Raw genomic sequence first — 20,485 nt, forward strand, 5'->3', positions numbered from 1 at the left:
ACCGGGTCACTTCTTGGGTAGTTCCGGCTCTCCAGCATGCCTCTCTGTGCCTTCCTTCGCAGACAAGACTCTTAACGTGGGTAGTGGTTTGCTTCCCCACTTTCCAGGCATACAGCATCCATACAAGACCTTTCTTGTAGCATTTCCATTGTGAGTTACTGTTATCAGCTCATGAAATGGGCCTCTCCACTGGACGACCAGACACCCAAATGCAAAGAATAGATTTAAGGCACCCTTCTTTTCCCAGAGCCCACTCTGGACCACGAGCGCTTTGATTCCAGGAGGAGTTTATGTGGCTGTGGAAGGCTTTTTCAAGTGTATCTATCAGCAAAGGTTTGCCCGGTCAGCTCCAGTATTCCTGTTAAAAGTTCAGAACAAGAAGAAAGTCAACTTTTGATTTGTCAACAGGGCTGGAGGGTGGATCTGAACCCCATGATGTCTGTAAGAAATTTTTTTCTGCAGAAGCTCTTAGGTTTGCCAATCCTAGGAGTCTGAAGAGCTCCCAAGCATGGTGGGCTATCGAGCCGATCTGGGTAGGAAGAACTGAGATGTATAAACTGACCCTGGCTGTGCGTGTTCGAGGCCAGAAGAAGGAGGTCTCGCACGAGAATAAAGCAGAGGCCATGGTAAAACAGACCCGAGTTCTCAGAGATCCTGCCCAAAGTCTCCTTTTCGGAGCAGTTAGTGTTAATTCAGGAACTAACTTCCGACTATTATAAGTAGACCTTGAACTTCAAGGGGATAGGAAGCATGAGCTTGACTGTGCTAAAGAAACATGGAGAAAGGCGGCACCGATGGCCAGAGGTGACAGCGTCGATTTGTGGGACTCGTTGAACGTGCGAAGGCCCAGCTTCTTTCCCCTTTGGTTTGAAGCATTCTCACAGTGCTCCCAGCCTCACGAGGGATCGGGCAGGCGCTGCACACATGTGGAGCACATGTGTGTGTCTTGGCCAAAAACTTCCTGTGACTGCTCCAGGAAGATGCCAGTGTTCCGTGCGCTGTCGTGAGGTCAGAGTCGCATTACTGGGAGCTTTCTCATTCTGTGAAGTAGCTGAGACGGGCACATTCTGATCTAATTTAGAAATAGAAGTGAGAATGGCAGAAGGGATTACAAAAAAAAAAAAAGAGTCTGTTGAAACCTAGCAGCGCATTTATCATGTGGGAAGTGGTATCATGCCAAAACCACAGAAATGAAACTGTGATCGAAGCAGAAGACGCTGAGATTTGTGCAGGAAGGATTAGCAAATTCTTTCAAGATGAACATTATTTTAAAAATATTTTGCAATCATCTAAAAATGCATTTGCAGCTGTTTCGGTGCTTTGAATTGTGTTGCAGGGGCTTAGTAGGTGATCACCTTATCGATCTATTTGCAAAAATCATTGAAGTAATGATAGAGTTCAGAGGGGCAGAGAGGGTCAGGCCGTCAAAACTCACTGAATCTCAGCACCGTCTTCCTTGACTTACAGCAATACCGTGAGGAACTGGATGCCAAGTTCAATACGGATAAGTTCAAATGGGACAAAATGTGCCATAGAGAAGCCGCCGTCATGTTGAAAGCCTTTTTCCGAGAACTGCCAACCTCTCTCTTCCCTGTGGAATATATACCTGCCTTCATCACTCTCATGGAAAGTAAGTGGACAAGTATGATGGGAATGGACCAAAACGTGCGCTCCATAAGGTGCCGGTGTCCAGGAGGGAGCAGAACGGCCTGGGGCAGAACGTAGGCTTTGCTCATTTCCCCACAATGCCTGGTTGAAATGCTACGTTTGAGTGTAAACAGCCACCCATTTATTTACACATGCATGCATTTAAGCCTGAGCATATGATTAGAGAGGTGCATAATAATTTAAGACCAGACGGATCTGCAGAAGGCTGGCTCTTAACATTTGAATTCCTGTGTCGTCATGTGTTACCCATGTGGTTGAACTTTCTGAGCTTAAGCTGCTGCACTTGCGGTCAGGGTTTTCACAGGTAGTAGATAAAAATATCTGGAATAGTATTTTGGTGGAATACTACACCAAAAAATACAAGTATATATGATATGTGATATCTGTATAGAATATATATTATACGTCTATATATGATATCTATATATCATATGTATGTGATATGTCTCTATTAATCTATATATCAGATATATGATGTCTATATATAGAGAGAATATAATATCTCTCATTTCCTTAAATCTGAGGTCCTGGCCCTTAAGATACAACATACAATAAATGCTACACATTTTATTTCTGGAAACCACAATATTGCATAGCATTTCTGAAAGTTACAAAGGCTCGTAGATTAGATCTTAAACTGAAGGGCTGGAGCCAATGCAGAGCGGCTGGAATGAAGACTGTCATTGGCAGTCAGGATAATCTGACATGGTTTGATCATAAGGATGAAGACTGAGAGAAAAAGGTAGAAAAGTGGAATGTGGAGCTGCGGGCTACTAACCTGGAGAAGTCAGAGGTCACAGTCTAAGGCTAGAGAAGTATGCTAAGACAATGGTAATTCCACGTGGCCAGGAAAGGCCCGTGGCCACGCTGAGAGGACACGCCTCGCCTAGGGACCCCGCACACTGCTCAGCAGGGCCCAGAGCCAAGTTCAGGCTCTCATGGGGAAAGTCTTCATTTGAAAATGTCAGCCACAAATTCAGATTCTAAAAGGGTGTGGGAGAGCTCAGGCAGTGGCATGTGTACCTGCCATTTTGCCATCTTCTACAGGCTGGCTAGCGCTATAAGAGCATTAGAGCCCGAATGAAGGAAATCATAACAACTCTAAGCTGCATGACAGGTATTTTCCTTAAAAATTTTTAGTTCTAGCCAGGCATCGTGGCAAACGCTTCCAATCCTAGTCCTTGGGAGGCTGAGACAGGAAGATCACAGGTTCGTGGCCAGCCTCAGCTACTTAGGGAAGCCCTCTGCAACTTACCAAGACCCTGTTTCAAAACAGTAAGCAATATAAAATAGGGCAGGAGGATATAGCTCGGAACTGGAATGCCCCCAGATTCAATCCCTAGTGCCAAAAATGATGTAGTTCTAAATCTTTACACATTTTAACTAAGGCAGATTCAGTTGTGTCTTCAATAAGAGGAGAGACAGTCCTTTCCTGAATTTTAATTCACATGCAGTCTGTGACCAGTATCTTTTTTCTTTGTATGATTTGGTCCTCTTCTTTTCTTTTACTTTCATTTTTTTCTCTTTCTTTCTGTTTTGGAGAGAGAGAAATTTACTAAGAAAGAAAGAAAAGCTTGTTCCTTCCTCTCATTTTATTTTAGAGAATTGTATTATTCTTTCTGTCCCAGTTGGTGCTTTCTCAATATTTCTCATGTACCTGCTGAGACGCCCTGATCCCTTCATCCATTATGAGCATATTTTCCTTTACAGCACTGTGCATAATTTTAAAAGCTGCTGAAAAACCCTATTACTTTCCTTTTTGTGTGTGGTACTGGGGATAGAACCCAAGGCCATTCTAACTCTGAGCTACACCCCCGGCCCTAATTTTTATTCTTTGTTTTGAAACAGGGTCCCACTAAGTTGTGGAGAGCCTCACAAAGTAGCCGAGCCTGGCCGTGAACTGCGATCCTCCTGTCTCGGCCTCCCAAGTACTGGCCACTAGTCTCAATATCTGGGTCATTTTAGAGTTGTTTCCGTCTTCTCCCTTGGGAAGGGACCACACATTCTTGTTATTTTGTATGTCAGGAAGTGTAAATTCTATTATGAACGTTATGAATATTGCATTTGAAGTCTCTAGATTCGATAATATTCCTCTGCAGAGTGTCTTTTGTTTGATTATTGTTGCTGCCCACAGCAGGTGATTTGCTTGGCCAGATTCTAGTGGCCAGTGGTCTTTTCAGTACCAGCTCAGCACGTCTCAGCTCAACTATTTAATCCTGCACACATGCGTGACTCCTAGGTCACCCAGAGGTTTGGGTGGGATTCATTTCAGAAATAAGGCTTTTCATCTCTGGACCTCTCCTTTCTGGGACTGCCCCTAACTTCCCATGGCTATGGTGGCCTTTAACGCTGGCCTCTGGTTGGGGCCAGAAAGCCCAGGATGTTTATGGATTTGTTGCATTTGGCCCAACCTCAGACCAAGGGGTAGGGAAGCGGGACACTGCCTCTATGTCAGTCCTAGTCCCCGGTCCCCTTCCACCCCTGAGCTCACCTGCTTTATCCACGATCCCCTGTCCCAGGTTGTGTTTTATACTTTGTCCAGAGACTCGTTACTCTCAGGATGGTTGACTTGGTAGGGGCTTACTCAGCTGTGCCAGCAGAGTTTCTCATTTTTGAAGAAAATAAAAACAAAACAAAAAAATTCTGGATTTTTTTATGATGTCTGCTGTCCTGAAAAATGGTTGGCAAAATTATTAGTTTCCCCTTCCCCATCCAAATGAGCTGGTGCCCCAGAAGATTTGGGGGTCTGTGTTTGTTGGTTTGTTTTGCTACTGTGAATTATGCAAGGAGGGTTCAGACCTGCAATGCTAGAGCTGTTCAGGAAATTGGACTTAGGAAAGACCTAGGGATAGGTGGGTTTTCCTCTTCCACACCACTGCCTCCCTCTGCAGCCAGTGCCCCGCACTGAAGGGAGATACTCTGATCTTTTTCTATTTATTTATTTATTTATTGGCAGTACTGGGATTCCTGGAAGCCCTTTTACCTCCGGGCTACACTCCCAAACCTATTTTATATTTTTATTTGGAAACAGGGTTTCCTAAGCCAGCGCGCGTGGCTGGCTTCGAACCTGCGCGATCCTCCTATCTCAGCCTCCCAAGTGTGGGGATTACAAGCGTGTGCCACCACACCCAGTTTGAGATACTCTGAAAATATTCTGAAAAGCTCCGCAGAGGAGTCTACGCTTCTTTGTGGGACTTGGAAAGGAAAAAAAAAAAAATAGTATATTGCAGGTGATTGACTTGATACCAGCCAATCCTGCAGGAGGCCCAGAGTTCTGGTCTATGACCAGCAGGAAGCAATGGCCTTTTTGCCCCCGGAAGGAAGCTTTAATTGTAAAGAGACTTTCTGAAGGGGAAGACTGTGAGCATGTGTGTGTTACGTATAAGGTACCCTCTTGATACTCAAATTTGTTTTGCTGTTGTGAATTATTTCAGGAAGCGCAGATCGTTTTCCACTTATATAATTACTTTCTCTTTTCAACCTGGGCCCCCAAATTGCCCATACAATTGAAGGGCTAATAGTCCATGAGTTGAGCCCCAGATGCTTTCTTGAAAAGTGTTAATAACTTTCTGGGGGAAAAAATAATGACCTCGGGAAAAGGGCATTGCTCTACTAAGATAGAGCAAATGAATTAACCACAAAACTATTAACCACAAACCCGTGCAGGGCCAAGTTTCCTAAGTACCACAGAAACGGATCATTTGCCAAACTGAACTTTCAGTTGTCAAGAGAACTTCATAATTTCTTGAAACTCATGGAAATAGAGAGCTGCCAGAGCCATATCTGCCTCTGTTGTCCCCCCGCGCCCCGAGGATTGCATGGAAGGTCAGAGACAGCCCTCAGCCTGCAGTTCATGCATTAAAAAACAATGTCCTACCTGTGTCCAAGTACTCAGGACTGAGACATCTTCTTGATGGGGCCTGTTATTTAGGCAAGCTGGTGTCATGGTGCATTAGCTGCTTTCAATAACATCCTGAGCCTCTGTCATTTTTTTGTTTACAAATTTGACATAAATATCTGAAATCCACGTGTGGGTTTGGCTGAGACTGTGTGATCTGACCCATAAATACGCCTCCCTTTTATTACATGGCTGCAAACACTTGCCATCTACCCCTTACCTCCAGGACACACACCCTCCACTGACCTGGTAGCTTGTCACCAGGGTGTTTCTGCTAGCTCAGTAACTTTATAAGCAGTCGAGTGCCTTTATTGAGTATAAATAAGCGGGTTTTCCTTCAACTGGAGAACTCCCCAGGGATTCCAGGACATAATGCTTTCCTGAGGAACTCCTCACCAAGAGACCACTTTGAGAACACAGAAAGGCAAACCTGACTTCTCTGGTGTGCTCTGAAAATTCAGCATGGCTGCTGCTGGACCTCAGTCTCAACACCAACCCTCTGGCGCCATCTTGTGTCAATAGGAGATAAATACTCAACAGTCTCCAAAGATCAAAGTCTCAGGTTAGAGTAGGTGGCATTGATTGAAGGAGGAGAATACACACACATAGCGTGACTGTGTCTAGACATGGACTTAAACACTGCGCTCACATCACTCTGGCTCCTCTCATTTTACAGTGGGAGCAATTCAGAGTTAATAACCTGCCCACGCCCTCCAAGTGACTCAGCAGTAGACACAGTTGTACCTGGTTCTACAGTGTACGTTCCTGATAACTCTACATTGCTGCCTCTTGAAGTGGAAGCAAGGTTTATTTGTTCTTGACTCGAGCTTCAAATTTGGTAGTGAAAAAGCCAGACCAAGTCTGTGAAAGTAGTTTGAAAAGGGAGACACTATTCAACTCTACAAGTTTGAGGATCCTATTGGCCACCTGCCTCTACAATGGCTTCGATGGCTGTAGAGGGGAGTTGAGAGACAGGCTCCTGCTCCCAGGGAACATAAGCACAAAACCTGAGTCCTGACCAGCAAAAGCTGTCAGGAGCCCTCCTGTGCCAACAGATGTTAGCAAGAAACGCCGTCGGAGTCCTTGAGTGTTGTTTCAAAGGTGTGATCCTTTCTGCTCTCTTCTAGGAGGACCTCACCTCAAAGTGCAGTTTCAAGTCTTACACTTGATGGTCATGGCGCTGCCCGATGCCAACAGGGACACGGCCCAGGTATGTCGTGCCGGCCTCTTGGTCTGTCAGGGGTTCGTGCTGCCCAGAGGAATAGATCCTTTGGGAAAAATTAAAACAAACATGACAATTTACAAAGCCATGTGAGCGCATTCCCTGCGCCTTTGTTCTGAGGAAGACAGGAGGAATGGGAATTCTAGAATCATCTTTGAACGTTTTGAGTTCATTCATTCAAGGAATACTGAGTATCTCACAGTCTGCCAGACACTAAGCTATGTGTTGGAAGTAAGGGAAGAAACAAAGATGAAGGCCCTAGATGAAACAGTTTCAGAAGGGAACAAGACAACTTGGGAACTTGTAAAATATAATAACTATAATTGTAGATTCTCAGCCGCTCACCTTAGTGGCCAGAAAAGACTTTCCTCTTTGGGGAGGAAATTTGAAATCATTGAATTAAGTGAAAATTTTAAATTTTTCATGTATTAAAAATGTCTGAAGATGACAGAATTTAAATAACTCTAGAATTTCAGAGCATTATGCATCGCCTAATAGAATCTGAGCTTCAAGAAGCGAATCTGTCCATTAATACAGAAGACGACACTCTCTAGTTCCTCATCTCAAGAGCCCTCCCTTTATTTAACATTTGCTTCTTTGCTGTGTATTCGTAAAAAGCAAAGCTTCTCTTACTATTTCTACATAATGATGCTGTGTAGTAAAACTAAGTACAACAGGTATTTGGAATTGGAATGCAGTGGAGATAAAGATGAGTGTAAAACATCACTGTCAACTGTGATATGTGTTGATTATAGCATTGGTACAAGGATAAGGATTAGCAAGGCCAGTTTCTAATGTAATTCAGTAATTTTTTAAAAGATAAAAATGGATTATCTTGTTTGGGTGTTTGTCTAACCAATGTTATTTTATCAAACAAATCTATCTGGTATCGAGTACCTGAGTCCAGATGTCATCTACACTTTCGTATAATTGAGGATGCAGTAGTTGTCAAGCAGTTCAATACATTTTTCACAAAAATCCCCCATGAGATCCTGAGACTGTAAAGATGTCACATACATGCTCATACAAGTGTTTGGCATGCATGTGCAAATACATACATTCCTTGGTTTCCATTCTAAATTTTGTGTGGACCTAAGATTGAAGCTGGTGCTCAAGAATTGTTTTTCTTGAGCCAGGTGCGGTGGCCCATGCCTAAAATCTACTACTGGAGAGGCTGAGACAGAAGGGTCTCAGGCTCGAGCCCAACCACAGCAACTTAGTGAGACCTCAGCAACTTAGAACCTGCTAAAAAATAAAAGATAAAAGTAGGTCTGGGGGTGTAGCTCAGAGGTAGAACACTGCTGCATTCAATCCCCAGAATCATTCACACACACACACACACACACACACACACACACACACACACACACAATTAATTTGTTAACTTGATTCAGATCCTGACTCTGCAAGTTAATTAATTTGAAGTTGGGCAAAGCTACTCAGTCCCTCTCCACCTTGGTTTTCTCATCTGTAAAGTAGTAATAATAGTACTGACCTTGTAGGTTTTGGAGAAGGATAATGAGTGAGTAGAGACATAGCACTAGAATGACGCCTGCCCCGTCAGGCGAATGCGAGCTGTTGTCAGAACCAGGCGCCCTGCATCTTCTCATGACACGAGCTACAGCAGAATTCAGACTGGAAACCGAAGATAACTTCCTCTTGGGATTTCACTCTCCTTGGTGAATTTCTAAATATAAATGTCTATACTTTGGTGACTCGGCAAATTTTATGCTTTTTTATATCTTCTCCCATCCTTCCTCCTTCCTACCTGTCTTCCTTGTCCTCCTCCTCCTCTTCTTCCTCCTCCTCCTCTTCCTCTTCCTCCTCCTCCTCTTCTTCCTCTTCCTCCTCCTCCTTCTCCTCTTCCTCCTCAGAAAAGCTATACATAAGCATTCACTTGTGGCCAGCTGAAGATTTCAGAATTGAAAATCAATAGAAAAATATCACCCTAAAAGTAAAAAATTTTTAAAAAGTGTTCATATTTGGGCTGGAGAATGAGGTACTCTGATCACTTAAATGAATGTCATTTTCCAAAGATATAGTACATCATTTTCAGCAGCGATGCTTTAAGTTAAAGATGTTTTACTTAGAATTAGTTTTCTTCCTTCACAAGAAAACCACACTTTATGTTTATTTGAGCTGCGCTGTTTTCTCTCCCTGGTTTGTATTTCATGTTAATATTTATCAAACTTATTTAGAATAAAAGAAAGATGAACAATACAAACTACTCTTCATAGAGACTCCAGTATCATAGACACCATATAAACAAAGTTATTTTATGAAGCAGACACCTGAATAAACTGCTCACCTTTCTTCTTGGCAGTTTTAAGTAACTGAAGGGGAACCATGATACATGTGCCCATTCCACACGGGGGACAGTGATCCAGTGGCACAATGACGGGGTGTAGATATGGTCGCAACCGCTGAAGCCTTGTCGGTTTACCAGAGTGTGACACCATGCTATTTCTTGTTAGGCCCTCATGAAATTCTTCAATAAAGTGATTGCCAATGAATCAAAAAACCGAATGAGTATGTGGAACATTTCCACTGTAATGGCGCCAAACCTTTTCTTCAGCAGAAGCAAACATTCTGAATGCGAAGAATTGCGGTTAGCAAACACCGCGGCGCACATCATCCGCCTAATGCTTACGTACCAGAGCATTTTGTGGAAGGTGAGTAACTCCCGCCAAGGTTCCCCAGTGCCAGGAAGATCAGGGCTCCGTGGGCAAGCGTTCCCTCAGTCTGAAGGGAAGCTCCACGGAGATCCTGCAGGGAGCCTGTGGGTCCTCATACGGTGCGTACTTCACACCCGCAGCACTGCGTCTCCAGGTCCAACCACCCACAGATTAAAAGTCTTCCAAGATATTATTTGTTTGTTCTGAATATGTACAGAACATTTTTCTTGTCGTTACGCCCTAAACAATGAACTATTTGCATAACATTACATTGTATTGGATATTCTAAATAATCTAGAGGTGACTGAAAGTATATGGAAGGAGCTGGACTGGGGGTGATGCATGCCTATAATCCAAGTCTTTGAGAAGTCAAGAAAGGAGACTGAGACACGATCATCACAGGTTTGAGGACAGCCTCAGCAACTTAGTGAGACTTTCTACAATGTTGCAAGATCATGTTTCAAAACAAAAATAAAAAATAAAAAGAACTGAGTGTATAGTTTGGAGGTAGAATGGTTCCTAGGTTCAATCCACAGACAAGGTAGATAGGTATGTAGGTAGGTAGGTAGGTAGGTAGGTAGATAGATAGATAGATAGATAGATAGATAGATAGGCAGGCTGGAAGGATGGATGAATGAATTAATGAATGAATACAGGGAGATGTGCATAGGTTACTAGGCCATTTCTACTAGGGACTGGAGCATCCTCTGGTCTTGGTGTCTGAAGAGGTTCCTGAAACCAATCAATTCTCCTTGGATACCAAGGGACCACTGTACATTCTTTAGGAGCTCCTCATTAGCATGTTTTACTATTAAACAAAAATTTGCATAGGATTTTCTAATTTTTGCAAAGGCAAATGGCCCAATTCTTGGTTCCAAGTCCTGAGTGCCCGGGAGGAATTAACAGAAGTGAAGACAGAGTCCACAGGAAGGTCCTGCTTGGTGTCCCCCCAGTCACACTGTCCTGTTCTCCAGGTGCCGTCTTTCCTGATCACCCAAGTCAGAAGGATGAATGAAGCCTCCATGCTGCTGAAGAAACAGCTTCCCAGTGTGAAAAGGCTTCTCCGGAGGAGGACGATCGAGCGGGAGGTGAGGACGGGCACCTGGGGCTCTCGGTATTTGACTCCCTCAATTTTCACTGCTCAAAGGAAGGCATGGAATAGGTTTTGGGGGCATTTAGAACCCAAATGTTGTTTAGACTTATGACCATAAACATTGCAGAAATTGTGTCCATAAGCAGAGTATCGTGGTCTTCCTATTTTGTTTTTGCTCGTTTTTGTTTTGTTTTGTTTTGTTTTGTTGCAGTACTGGGGGTAGAACCCAGGGGCATTCTACCTGTGAGCTACCCCCAGGCCTATGTTTTATTCTTTATTTTAAAACAGGCTCTCACTGAGTTGCAAAGGGCCTCACTAAGTAGCTGAAGCTGTCCTCAAACCACAGTCCTCTGGTCTCAGCCTCCCAAATGCTGGGATTGCAAGCGTGCGCCACCAAGCCCGGCTCCCTGCTTTCTTGAATTGCATGCTCTTTAGGCTAAAGCTCTTGAAATATCTAGTCTCATGAGAATTCTTTAATATTCTGTTAGGAACTTACTGGAACAGCCAAAATGCCTCTCACAAAAGCTTAAAGTCAACATTTTAGTCCTTATGAACTGGATTTAAAGGCAATCCAATATCCAGCATAGCAAATAAGTAGGGAAAAGATCTCTTTAGTGACTGAATAATAGAATGAAAGACCATTGTCAGACTGTTTGGGGTAAATTCATGGCATTCCCAGCAAATTTCCTTTAGCAGAGTTATGTGTGCCAAGGTATATAATGGAAACAGTTTTAAGAGAATTATCTTCATCACTTCAGTATAACTAGGAAATGACCATAAATATCAGGCACTGATGTTTGCAGCTCCCAAAAAGGATGCAGATACCAGAAATTCACTATGCCTTTGAAGGAACTTACCCCTAATGGGTGAGGCCGATGTCTCTAGGTGCCATGAGCACCCAGCAGAATGCATGCACAACCGGCCAGCGGTTAGACAATGTGCCAGGGCCACAAGCTGTGTTCAGCACGGGCACCGTGGACAGCTTCAGGGGAGAAGTGGCATTCAAGCTGTGACATGAAGGGCGGGTAGCTCTGTGAAGGGGAGGGGAGTAAAGGTTCATCCAGAGGAAGAGGGGAGGTGATGCCCAGGCAGGGTGGCAGGCGAAAGCAGTGCTCCTGGACTTTCCACAGTCGTAGGAATGGCTGCGGTCCTTTATCGATTACGGGCAAAGTGACTTCATATTGAAGAGAACTGATTTTTCAATTTGGAAAAATAATTGTCTTAACTTAGAAAGAAGTTTAGGTAACAACTTTTACTCTACAGTCCAGTGAGTTTGGGGGATTCGTAGTGTTGAACAATCATCACCAGCAGAGTAGTATTCCCCTGGTTCCCTAAAGACTTAAAATGGCTAATTTGGAGATTTTTATAGGAAGTCAAATGTCTACTACACTTCCTTAGAGATGGGAGGTTTCTTCTGAAACTACTAAAATTTTCTTTTCCAACAGTTTCAATGTATATGGGCCTAATAACCTTTAGTTGAAGACAGGGCATTTTGAATATTATAATATTATAACGTGGCAGCTCTAGAAGTCAGATTTTTCCCCCTTTCTGGAGTTTCCTGCCATTGCTTTCTGTGCTGTCTGTTTGCTTGTTTAGACACTTTTCTGATGAACTGAGTCTGGTTTCTATTCCATGGCTACTGAAGTTTTTTTCATTAGCTTAATGGTTATCTAATGACTGGACAGAGGTTTTCTCCAACTCTGGGAGCCAAAGCTATCTCTTGGTCTTTGCAGATGAGCTCTATGTATTGGGGTACCTTCTGCGCTTGGCCACATGGCTCCTAACTCTGCCTGAGACTTCTCCCCTGCTTGCACAGAGCCTTGGAGGTGGCCAGAGGCCAGAGGAGACTTTATACTCTCTTCAGGTCATTTAGTCATATTCTCCAGCCTGCGTGTGCAGCTGAGCCTCTAGATTCCCAGGAGCGTGTCGGAGCTTTACAAAGCCCTTATGCCCAGGGCATCTCAGCCCCCGGCTTTGTCGACCAAGCTTGGATCTTGTTTTTCCTGACTGCGTCAATTCACTGCGTCAGGAAGCCGGGAAAGGACTACATTTGCCTATAAATGTTTCCAACACTGCACCCCTTAGCACGGGTTAGGCAATGCCTTTTGAGAGATCTTCTGTCTTCCAGAGATCACCCCGATGGATCAGAACAAGTCCTTGGGACTCTCTGCAAGGGACGTCTGTCCACGCCCTTAGACACGTGCACCAGGAGTGCCAGATCTTATTTCCAAGGCTTTTGAAGAGTTGGGAAGCAGAAATGGGCAAAGTGCAAGTCATAACATGCCTTGCTCACGGTTCTTCCTGAGACTCAGCTGTTTTTTTTTTTGCAGTACTAGGTATGGAACTCAAGGGGAATTCTACCTCCAAGCTACACCCCCAGCCCTATTTTTTTTATTATTCTTTATTTTGAAATAGGGTCTCACTGAGTTGAAAAGGGCCTCACTAAATAGCTGAGGCTGTCTGCAAACTGAGATCCTCCTGTCTCAGCCTCCCAGATGCTGGGATTACAAGTGTGCGCTACCACGCCCGGCTCTCAGTCTTATAAAGGAGAAGAAAAGCAATGACACCTACTTCACGATTGTCACAAGTATTGACTCCTGTACTGTGTGTGTGAAACTGCTGTGTGAATGTTAGCTAACTTATTGGTTCGATCATATATGCGGATTGGTTATATAGAACCGAGATAGAACTTAACGGTTATACATACTATGCGAGCAAGCACTTTAACACGAAGATTCAGTGCACCTTTAATTCTGTCATAATATACTATCTTTTTAATTCAAGTAAATAGATAGTTCATTAACAATTTACAAATTCATCGTGGTTCACAGCCAGCCTCAGCTACTTAAGTGAGGCCCTTTGCAACTCAGTAAGACCCTGTTTCAAAATAAAGAATAAAAAATTAGGGCTGAGGTTGAAGCTCAGAGATAGAATGTCCCTGAGTTCCAACCCCAGTACCACACACACAAAAAAAGGCATCTTGGACTTCCCCTCCGGGAGAAAAATAACATCCCCAGTGACGGGAGCTGGTGCATCTGCCCACACAGGCTCTGTACCAAGTGAGCAAATGTGGACACAGTCGGCCCTTGGGGTCCATGGCTCCCGTGGACGCCAACAGAGAACATTCAGGAAGATGTCTCCTGTTGGGACTAAACATAGAGACTGTTTTAGTCTCTTAACAATACAGTAGAGCGACTATTTACGTGGGGTTTAAGTTGCATTGTGTCCTGTGAGTAATCTAAAGTGTAATCTAAAGGTGATTTAACATTCACAAGAAAACGTACCTGGGCTCTATGCAAATACTTCGCTTTTTTACACAAAGGATTGGCTCATCCCTGGAGTCCGGTGTCTGGGGCATCCCCTGTTGCATAGGACTGTATATGTTCTTCTTCCTTTTTCACGTCAATGATGGCATACAGGAAATACAGCCCTCATCTCACCCTGCCAGCCTAAGAAATCATGGAGATCGCTCCACTGCAGCCCACAAAATTTGCTTCTTGCTTCTCTTGTGTGATTTTCCACCGGCATACAATAATTTATTTAAGCAACCCAGGTTGTTAGACAATTAGATGTGGCCAATCTTTTGCTATTACAATTTGTGTTTCAGTGAATAAACCAGTATATTTGTTGTTTTCACAAACGAAGTGTATTTATTTATACGATAAGTTTATAGATGTGGAATTGTGAGGTGAAAGTGTTGCATACATTTTATAATTTGCCATACCAAATGACACTTCCACAGTCAACATATACTTGTTTTCTAAATATTAATCCTAAGGACTAAATGTGTTTTCTTTAGGTTATAAGCCCCAAGACGTCAAAGGTACTACAAAAATCACCCTCTACTAGAAGACTGGTAAGAACACAATTTCCTTCCTTCTTTTAACTGCCTATGTAGTATTCTCTGGCCACATCCACAACACTGCTATATAATTTTGGTCACGAGCTTGGCATTTTCAAGATAAAACATACAGCAGAGGTACCGGGACGCAACCACCTGATGATTCCACGTGTGTTGTCAGGCGTCCTGCACACAGGTGTGAGGGCCACGGGAAGTAACAAGGGAAATCGGGTTGTTCTGATCATAGGCTCAGTCATATCACAGAGTGGAATTTATCTTTCAGGGCCTCTGGGGAGAGGGAGGGGAAGGACATGAGATTATCAAAAAGTAACTTAGGAGAGGTCTTGGCTGTGATGAGCCGGGAAATGCACCCCTCCAATCCTAATCCCTCACACTCCCTTGGTTCTAGTTATAATATTAAGAATACACTATAAAGTTGGGCATGGTGGCACACACCTATAATCCCTGTACTTGAGAAACGGGAGGACCCCAGATTTGAGGCCAGCCTCAGGAACTTAGCAAGACCCCATCTCAAAACAAGAGAGAGAGAGAGGGCAAGGGAGAAGAGAGAGACAGAGAGACAGAGAGACAGAGAGAGAGAGAGAGACAGAGAGACAGAGAGGATAGCAGAACAGAACTAGAATAACTGACCTTACTTAAAAATTCTGTTTCAGTTTCCCAGGGCAGCCATAACAAGGTACTGCAAACGGGGTGGCCTATGACAATAAAACTTTATGTTCTTAGTTAAGGTTTTGGAGGCTAAGAGCCCAAATCAAGGTGTCAGCAAGGCGGGCTTCTCCTGAGACCGTGAGGTCTGCCCCAGGCTCCATCAGCTTCTAGTAGCACCAACGTCCTGGCACCTCGTGGCTTGTAGATACCCAGCACCTCTGTCTTCACGTGACACTCTCACTGTGAGTGTCACCGTGTCCCTTCTCCTCTCGTAAGGACACCTCTCGCCGGACTGAGCCCAACCTCATGTTGACCTTGTAACTTTGAATATCAATGACCCGATTTCCAAATAAGCTCGCATCTCAAAGTGTAGGAGTAGGACTTCCAAATATGATTTCAGGGGACATGGTTTAGCTCACAGCATAGTCCTTCCTGGGTCCATGTCGAGTCAGTTCCTACATACTTTCCACATTAATTATTCCATCCTGCCAGGTATGGTGGCACATGCTTGTAATTTCAGTACTTGGAGACTGAGATAAGAGGATCATAGGTTCGAGGCCAGCCTCAGAAATTTAGTGAGACTCTCTCAGCAACCCTCTTTCAAATAAATTATAGAAAAGGCTGGAGGGGTGTGTCTCAAAGGTAGAATGCCCCTCAGTCCCCAGCACCTCATTAAAAGAAGAATCAAATGGCACCATCCTTTGAGAAGGTAGAAGTTTAAAATGATTGCATATAGGATAGCCAGATATTTAAAATGATAGAAATTTGTTTCTCTTCACTTCCTAGAAAACTTGTTTTTAAAAGATTCAAAGTTTTGAAACAGCCAGGCGAGGTAGCGCATGCCTGTAATCCCGGCATTCGGAGGCCGAGACAGGAGTATTGTGGCTTCATAGACAGTCTCAGCTACTTAGTGAGGCTCTTTGCAACTTAGTGAGACTCTGTTTCAAAAATAAAGAATAAAAAATATGTCTGGGGTGTAGCTCAGAAGCAGAATGCCCTTGGTTCCATCCCCAGTACTGCAAAAAAAGTTTTTTTTTAAACAAAAGGAATTTTTGACACTGTCAAGACAGATACTTTTATTAGTCAGATAGCACTGCTCTAAACATCTTGCTTATGCCAAAGCCCAAAGGTTCCCAGGTCAGTCACATCGCCCGAGTGCAGAGGATCGTCCTTCCCCAGCAGTGTTCTACTGTGCTCTGCGCTGGTATCAACATGCTCTGCAAGACAGAGTTGCAGGTGCACGTGAGGACTGTGATGTGGGCCGGCCATTCATGACTGCTAACTGAGGGAAGCAGTATTTTCTCATTGATGCCTAAGACTCTCAAGAAGTTGGTCTTCTTACAATATATTTCAGTCTGGAATTGTGCTTAGAAAGAGTTATTTATTCAATAGACATTAATAGAAACACTGGGTTTTTGTAGGAGGCCTGGGTCACTCCTGTCTAGATTTTAAGGCATCACAGTAAGGCCCGAGTATGCAGGACGTGAAAGTTAGATGCAGGGAAAGTTTGTCTCTTGGGAAGAAAGAAAGAAGTGCTGTGTTCTGGTTGAGTATTGGTCATATTTACCGATGTTATCATCCTGATGGCATGATTTCTAATTCATACCTCTTAAGTGCAGCCATTGAACTGCTGCTTCCTCCTAGTTTGAGGCGTACTGAACCTTTCCTCTTTGGCAGTCTGATGTGCCGGAAGGGGTCATAAGAGTCCACGCCCCGCTGCTGTCCAAGGTGTCCATGGCTATCCAGCTGAACGGCCAGACCACAGCCAGAGACATCCTGGCCAAGTTTCAGTACGAGAACAGGTGAGTGAGTGGGAAAGGTCACTTCCAATAAAAGGTAGACTTTTGTCAGAAGAGTTAACTTTCCAGGCACCCAGAAACGTGGTCTTCTGAAAAATTGGAACTGTTACTTTGGAGCTTTTCGAGTACATTACAGGGGTTAAAAGTAGAGATGAATCAAAAACAGAAATTATTTTCAAAGGAATTTCTATAAATGGGGTTCTATCTCAGTCATGTTTATCTTGGTACTTTTTTTTTTTTGGTACTCAGGATGGAACGCAGAGGCATTCTACTTCCAAGTGACACCCCCAGCACTATTTTTTATTCTTTATTTTGAAACAGGGTCTCACTGAGTTGCAAAGGGCCTCACTAAGTAGCTGATACTGGCCATGAACTGCGATCCTCCTGGGATCAGCCTCCCAAATGCTGGGATTATAAGTGTGCCCACCACGCCCGGCTGGTACCTTCGTTTACTCAACAAGTTTTACTTTTTATTAGAGTGAAAAAATAGAGCAAGTTGGTTTTGTAGAAATCTTGATTTCCAGGAATATCATTGGTCCAGGCTCCCTTGTTGGTGCCGTCGCTGTTGCTTTCTTCAAAACATACTGCTAATAATCCTTAGGCTCAGAATGATTCCCGCACACGTCTGTGCCTGTCTGTCGGAAGTCACCAGAGAAGAGCACAGATGAGCCTAACTTTTGTCTAGGAATGCGTACTCACTCAAGGATGAGCATTTGACTGGATTCAACAGCTTGCTGGGTCTTGGGATTTGCAGAGTAGGGGGGATGCAGAAAGGTCCCACATCATCTATCTTTGTTTGTATAATATTTATGAAATAATGAATTTATAAAAATACACAGTAGGATAGTGGTTGCCGGGTATAAATGATGGGGAACAGAGGAGAACAGGGAGATGGAGGTGACTTTGGCCACGAAGGGGGAGAAGGAGAGGCCTGATGATGGAAGCGTTCTGTTAGACTGATTCAGTGCTAACAGTGAAATCACACTTAAGTTTTTTGCAAGGCATCACTTTCGGGAGAAACTGGGTAAAGGGTGCACAGGATCTGTCTCTGTGATTTCTCATAGCTACATGCAAATTTACTACTATCTCAAATAAAAAGTGAATTTGATGATAAGACAAAGAAGCCTTTTTCTTCTTTTTCTTGCTCAAGCAGAGAGGCAAAGACCATCTGAAGTGACCAAGCAGAAAGTGGTCCCTGGTGTGGGTGGAGATTTTCAGATTCTCCCGTCTCAGCATTCTAGCCTGGAGTAAAAGAAAACTAATAGGATTAGGCCATAATTTTTTATCTCAATTTTATTATAGGCCAGGGACTTACAAAAAAAGTCAACATTAGCTTGCAAAGGGCAGAGAATGCCATTCAATGTTTGGCAAACACAGAAATGAAGCTTGATTTTTTTTTTTTTTGTACTGGGGCATGGAACCCAGGGGCATCCTACCTCTGAGCTGCACCCCCAGCACTATTTTTTATTCTTTATTTTGAAACAGGGTCTCACTGAGTTGCAAAGGACCTCACTAAGTAGCTGAGGCTGCCAAGAACTGCGAGCCTCCTGACTCAGCCTCCCGAATGCTGGAATGACAAGCGTGTGCCACCACTGCCAGCTGACTTTTTCTTTAAATTATGGCCAGTGTGAAGGCTGCTGGCTGTTGGCTGTGCCCTGGCCCGCCTCCAGGTGTCAGCATCGGCCAGCTTCCTCCCTAAGAAGTCCTAATAGGATGCTGGCAGCGCGGCTAGACGGGGGTCTCTGCTTCTGTAGGACACTGAGCATTCTCTCCGTGTGCCAGCATCCCAAGCTCTCTGGACTTCAGCTTCTTATCTGTGCCAAACAGAAAAAATGCCCTTTTCATAAATGTATTCGCAATAAGGTTTTATGGGACAGAATGAATTGTCTGCCGCCATACTGTCTAGCATGCACGTTTGCCTTTGATCAAGATGGATGGTTATAATTATTCTGCCTTCTGTTGTTTCAGTCATGGCTCATCAGAACGTATTAAGATTCAGAACCAAAGGTTATATGAAATTGGAGGAAATATAGGTGAGCATTCCTTAATAATTTCACTTCTAAGTCCTCTGGTTGTCCTAAAGAAATTGGTCACTATTATTTTGAAGACATATTTTACAGGTTTCTCAGATAAAAAGACAAAATCATTAAGTTTCTGGGGTGTTTTTAGTCTTACATAAAATATCCATAATAGTCTCATTTGTGTGTGTGTGTGTGTGTGTGTGTGTGTGTGTGTGTGTGTGTGTGCTACTGGGGATGGACCCCAGAGCCATTCTACCTCCAAACTATGCCCACAGCCCTATTTTTTATTCTTTATTTTGAAACGGGGCCTCACTAAGTTGTGCAGGGCCTCACTGAGTAGCTGAAGGTGACAGCTAGCCAAGATCCTCCCAGCCCAGCCTCCCAAGTACTGGGATTTCAAGCGTGTGCCACCACGCCCAGCTTAATATTCTCACATTCTAAGTAAGAACATTTTACTGTGGGTATGGAGTAGATGTTGGTGACTCTTAAGTTGGGAAGTCTCTTGCAAAATTTAAGAAGAAAGATATCTTTTATCCTTCTCTCTTTTCCTCCCTCTGTCCCTCCTTTCCTCCCTTCCTTCCTTTTTTAATTTATTTTTATTGGTGCATTGTAATCATACATCACATTGGAATATAAGACGAGAGGATATACAAGCACACATCATCCATTTATACTGGGGACAGATCCAGGGGCGTTCTACCACTGAGCTACACCCCAGCCCTTTTTATGTTTTACTCTGGAGCAGGGCCTCACTAAGTTGCCGAGGAGCTTGTTGAATCGCTCAGGCTGGCTGCAATCTTCCTGTCTCAGCCTCCCAAGTACTTGGAGGTCAGGCATGCGCCACCACACCCAGCTACACTTTTTCCTTAACTTCCACATTTTAGCTCAGAGCCAAAGGCCCTCCCCCTGTTCCCCTGGTGGGGGCTGATCACAAGAAAATTCCTTCTGCTGTGCTTCTCCACACCCTCCGAGCTCCACGTACTGCCTGGGCGCCCACCATGGCCAGTGCCTCTCCCTGGCCTCCCTCAGAGGTGGCCTCTCCTGCCCAGCAGGGCCTCCAGCCTCTCCGTCATAGACACCTGCATCATCTCCATCTCCGTGAACATGATGGGAATTTCCCTCATTTCCCCAAAACTCTCTCTTGACCCCGCCCCCTTCAGGTCCGCTCCTGTGTCTCGTTTTGGTCTTGGCCAAAGTCCTCCAGTCAAATATCTGCACTCCCGATCCTTCCTCTCATGCTCTTAAAACCACCCCAGTGAAGCCCTCCCCACAATCAGCGCCACCCACGATGCGCTCTCAGGGGCCCCCAGAGAATCCTCTGCGGTGAGATGGGTCACGGGCTCTCTCTGCGACTGCCCGGGGTGATGCCCCCTCTGTGACAAACTCTGCACCTGCTTTCGAGGACGACCTGAGCCCCGACTTCCCCGTCACTTAACTTCGCTGGCTCGTGCCTGGGTGTTGGGGAGCTAGCCGGTCCGCCCCGGGAACCTTCAGTATTCGGCACTGGCACCAGTGCGTGTATATGTCAGGTATATCATGCAAATTCTCTGCCTCCAGTAAGCCCCAAGCAAGCCTGGGAAGGGCCTCCATGATGGCTGC

At 44.3% G+C, this 20,485-nt stretch overlaps 1 protein-coding gene across 3 annotated transcripts in view; it reads left to right on the forward strand.

The window, feature by feature from the left end:
• Positions 1 to 20,485, forward strand: part of ARHGAP28 (Rho GTPase activating protein 28) — a gene marked incomplete at both ends in the record, with an annotated part of 189,561 nt that overhangs the window by 167,578 nt on the left and 1,498 nt on the right. For all 3 annotated transcript variants that reach the window (XM_080714420.1, XM_080714422.1, XM_080714421.1), the window contains 7 exons: positions 1,468 to 1,630; positions 6,694 to 6,776; positions 9,263 to 9,460; positions 10,438 to 10,551; positions 14,356 to 14,412; positions 16,744 to 16,868; positions 18,834 to 18,898. In XM_080714420.1, the coding sequence (XP_080570546.1) occupies positions 1,468 to 1,630; positions 6,694 to 6,776; positions 9,263 to 9,460; positions 10,438 to 10,551; positions 14,356 to 14,412; positions 16,744 to 16,868; positions 18,834 to 18,898 (805 nt within the window). The remainder of the gene's footprint in view (positions 1 to 1,467; positions 1,631 to 6,693; positions 6,777 to 9,262; positions 9,461 to 10,437; positions 10,552 to 14,355; positions 14,413 to 16,743; positions 16,869 to 18,833; positions 18,899 to 20,485) is intronic.

This window comes from Muscardinus avellanarius (assembly GCF_963383645.1).
Source record: "Muscardinus avellanarius genome assembly, chromosome: 17".
In the NCBI taxonomy this organism is placed as follows: Eukaryota; Metazoa; Chordata; class Mammalia; order Rodentia; family Gliridae; genus Muscardinus; species Muscardinus avellanarius.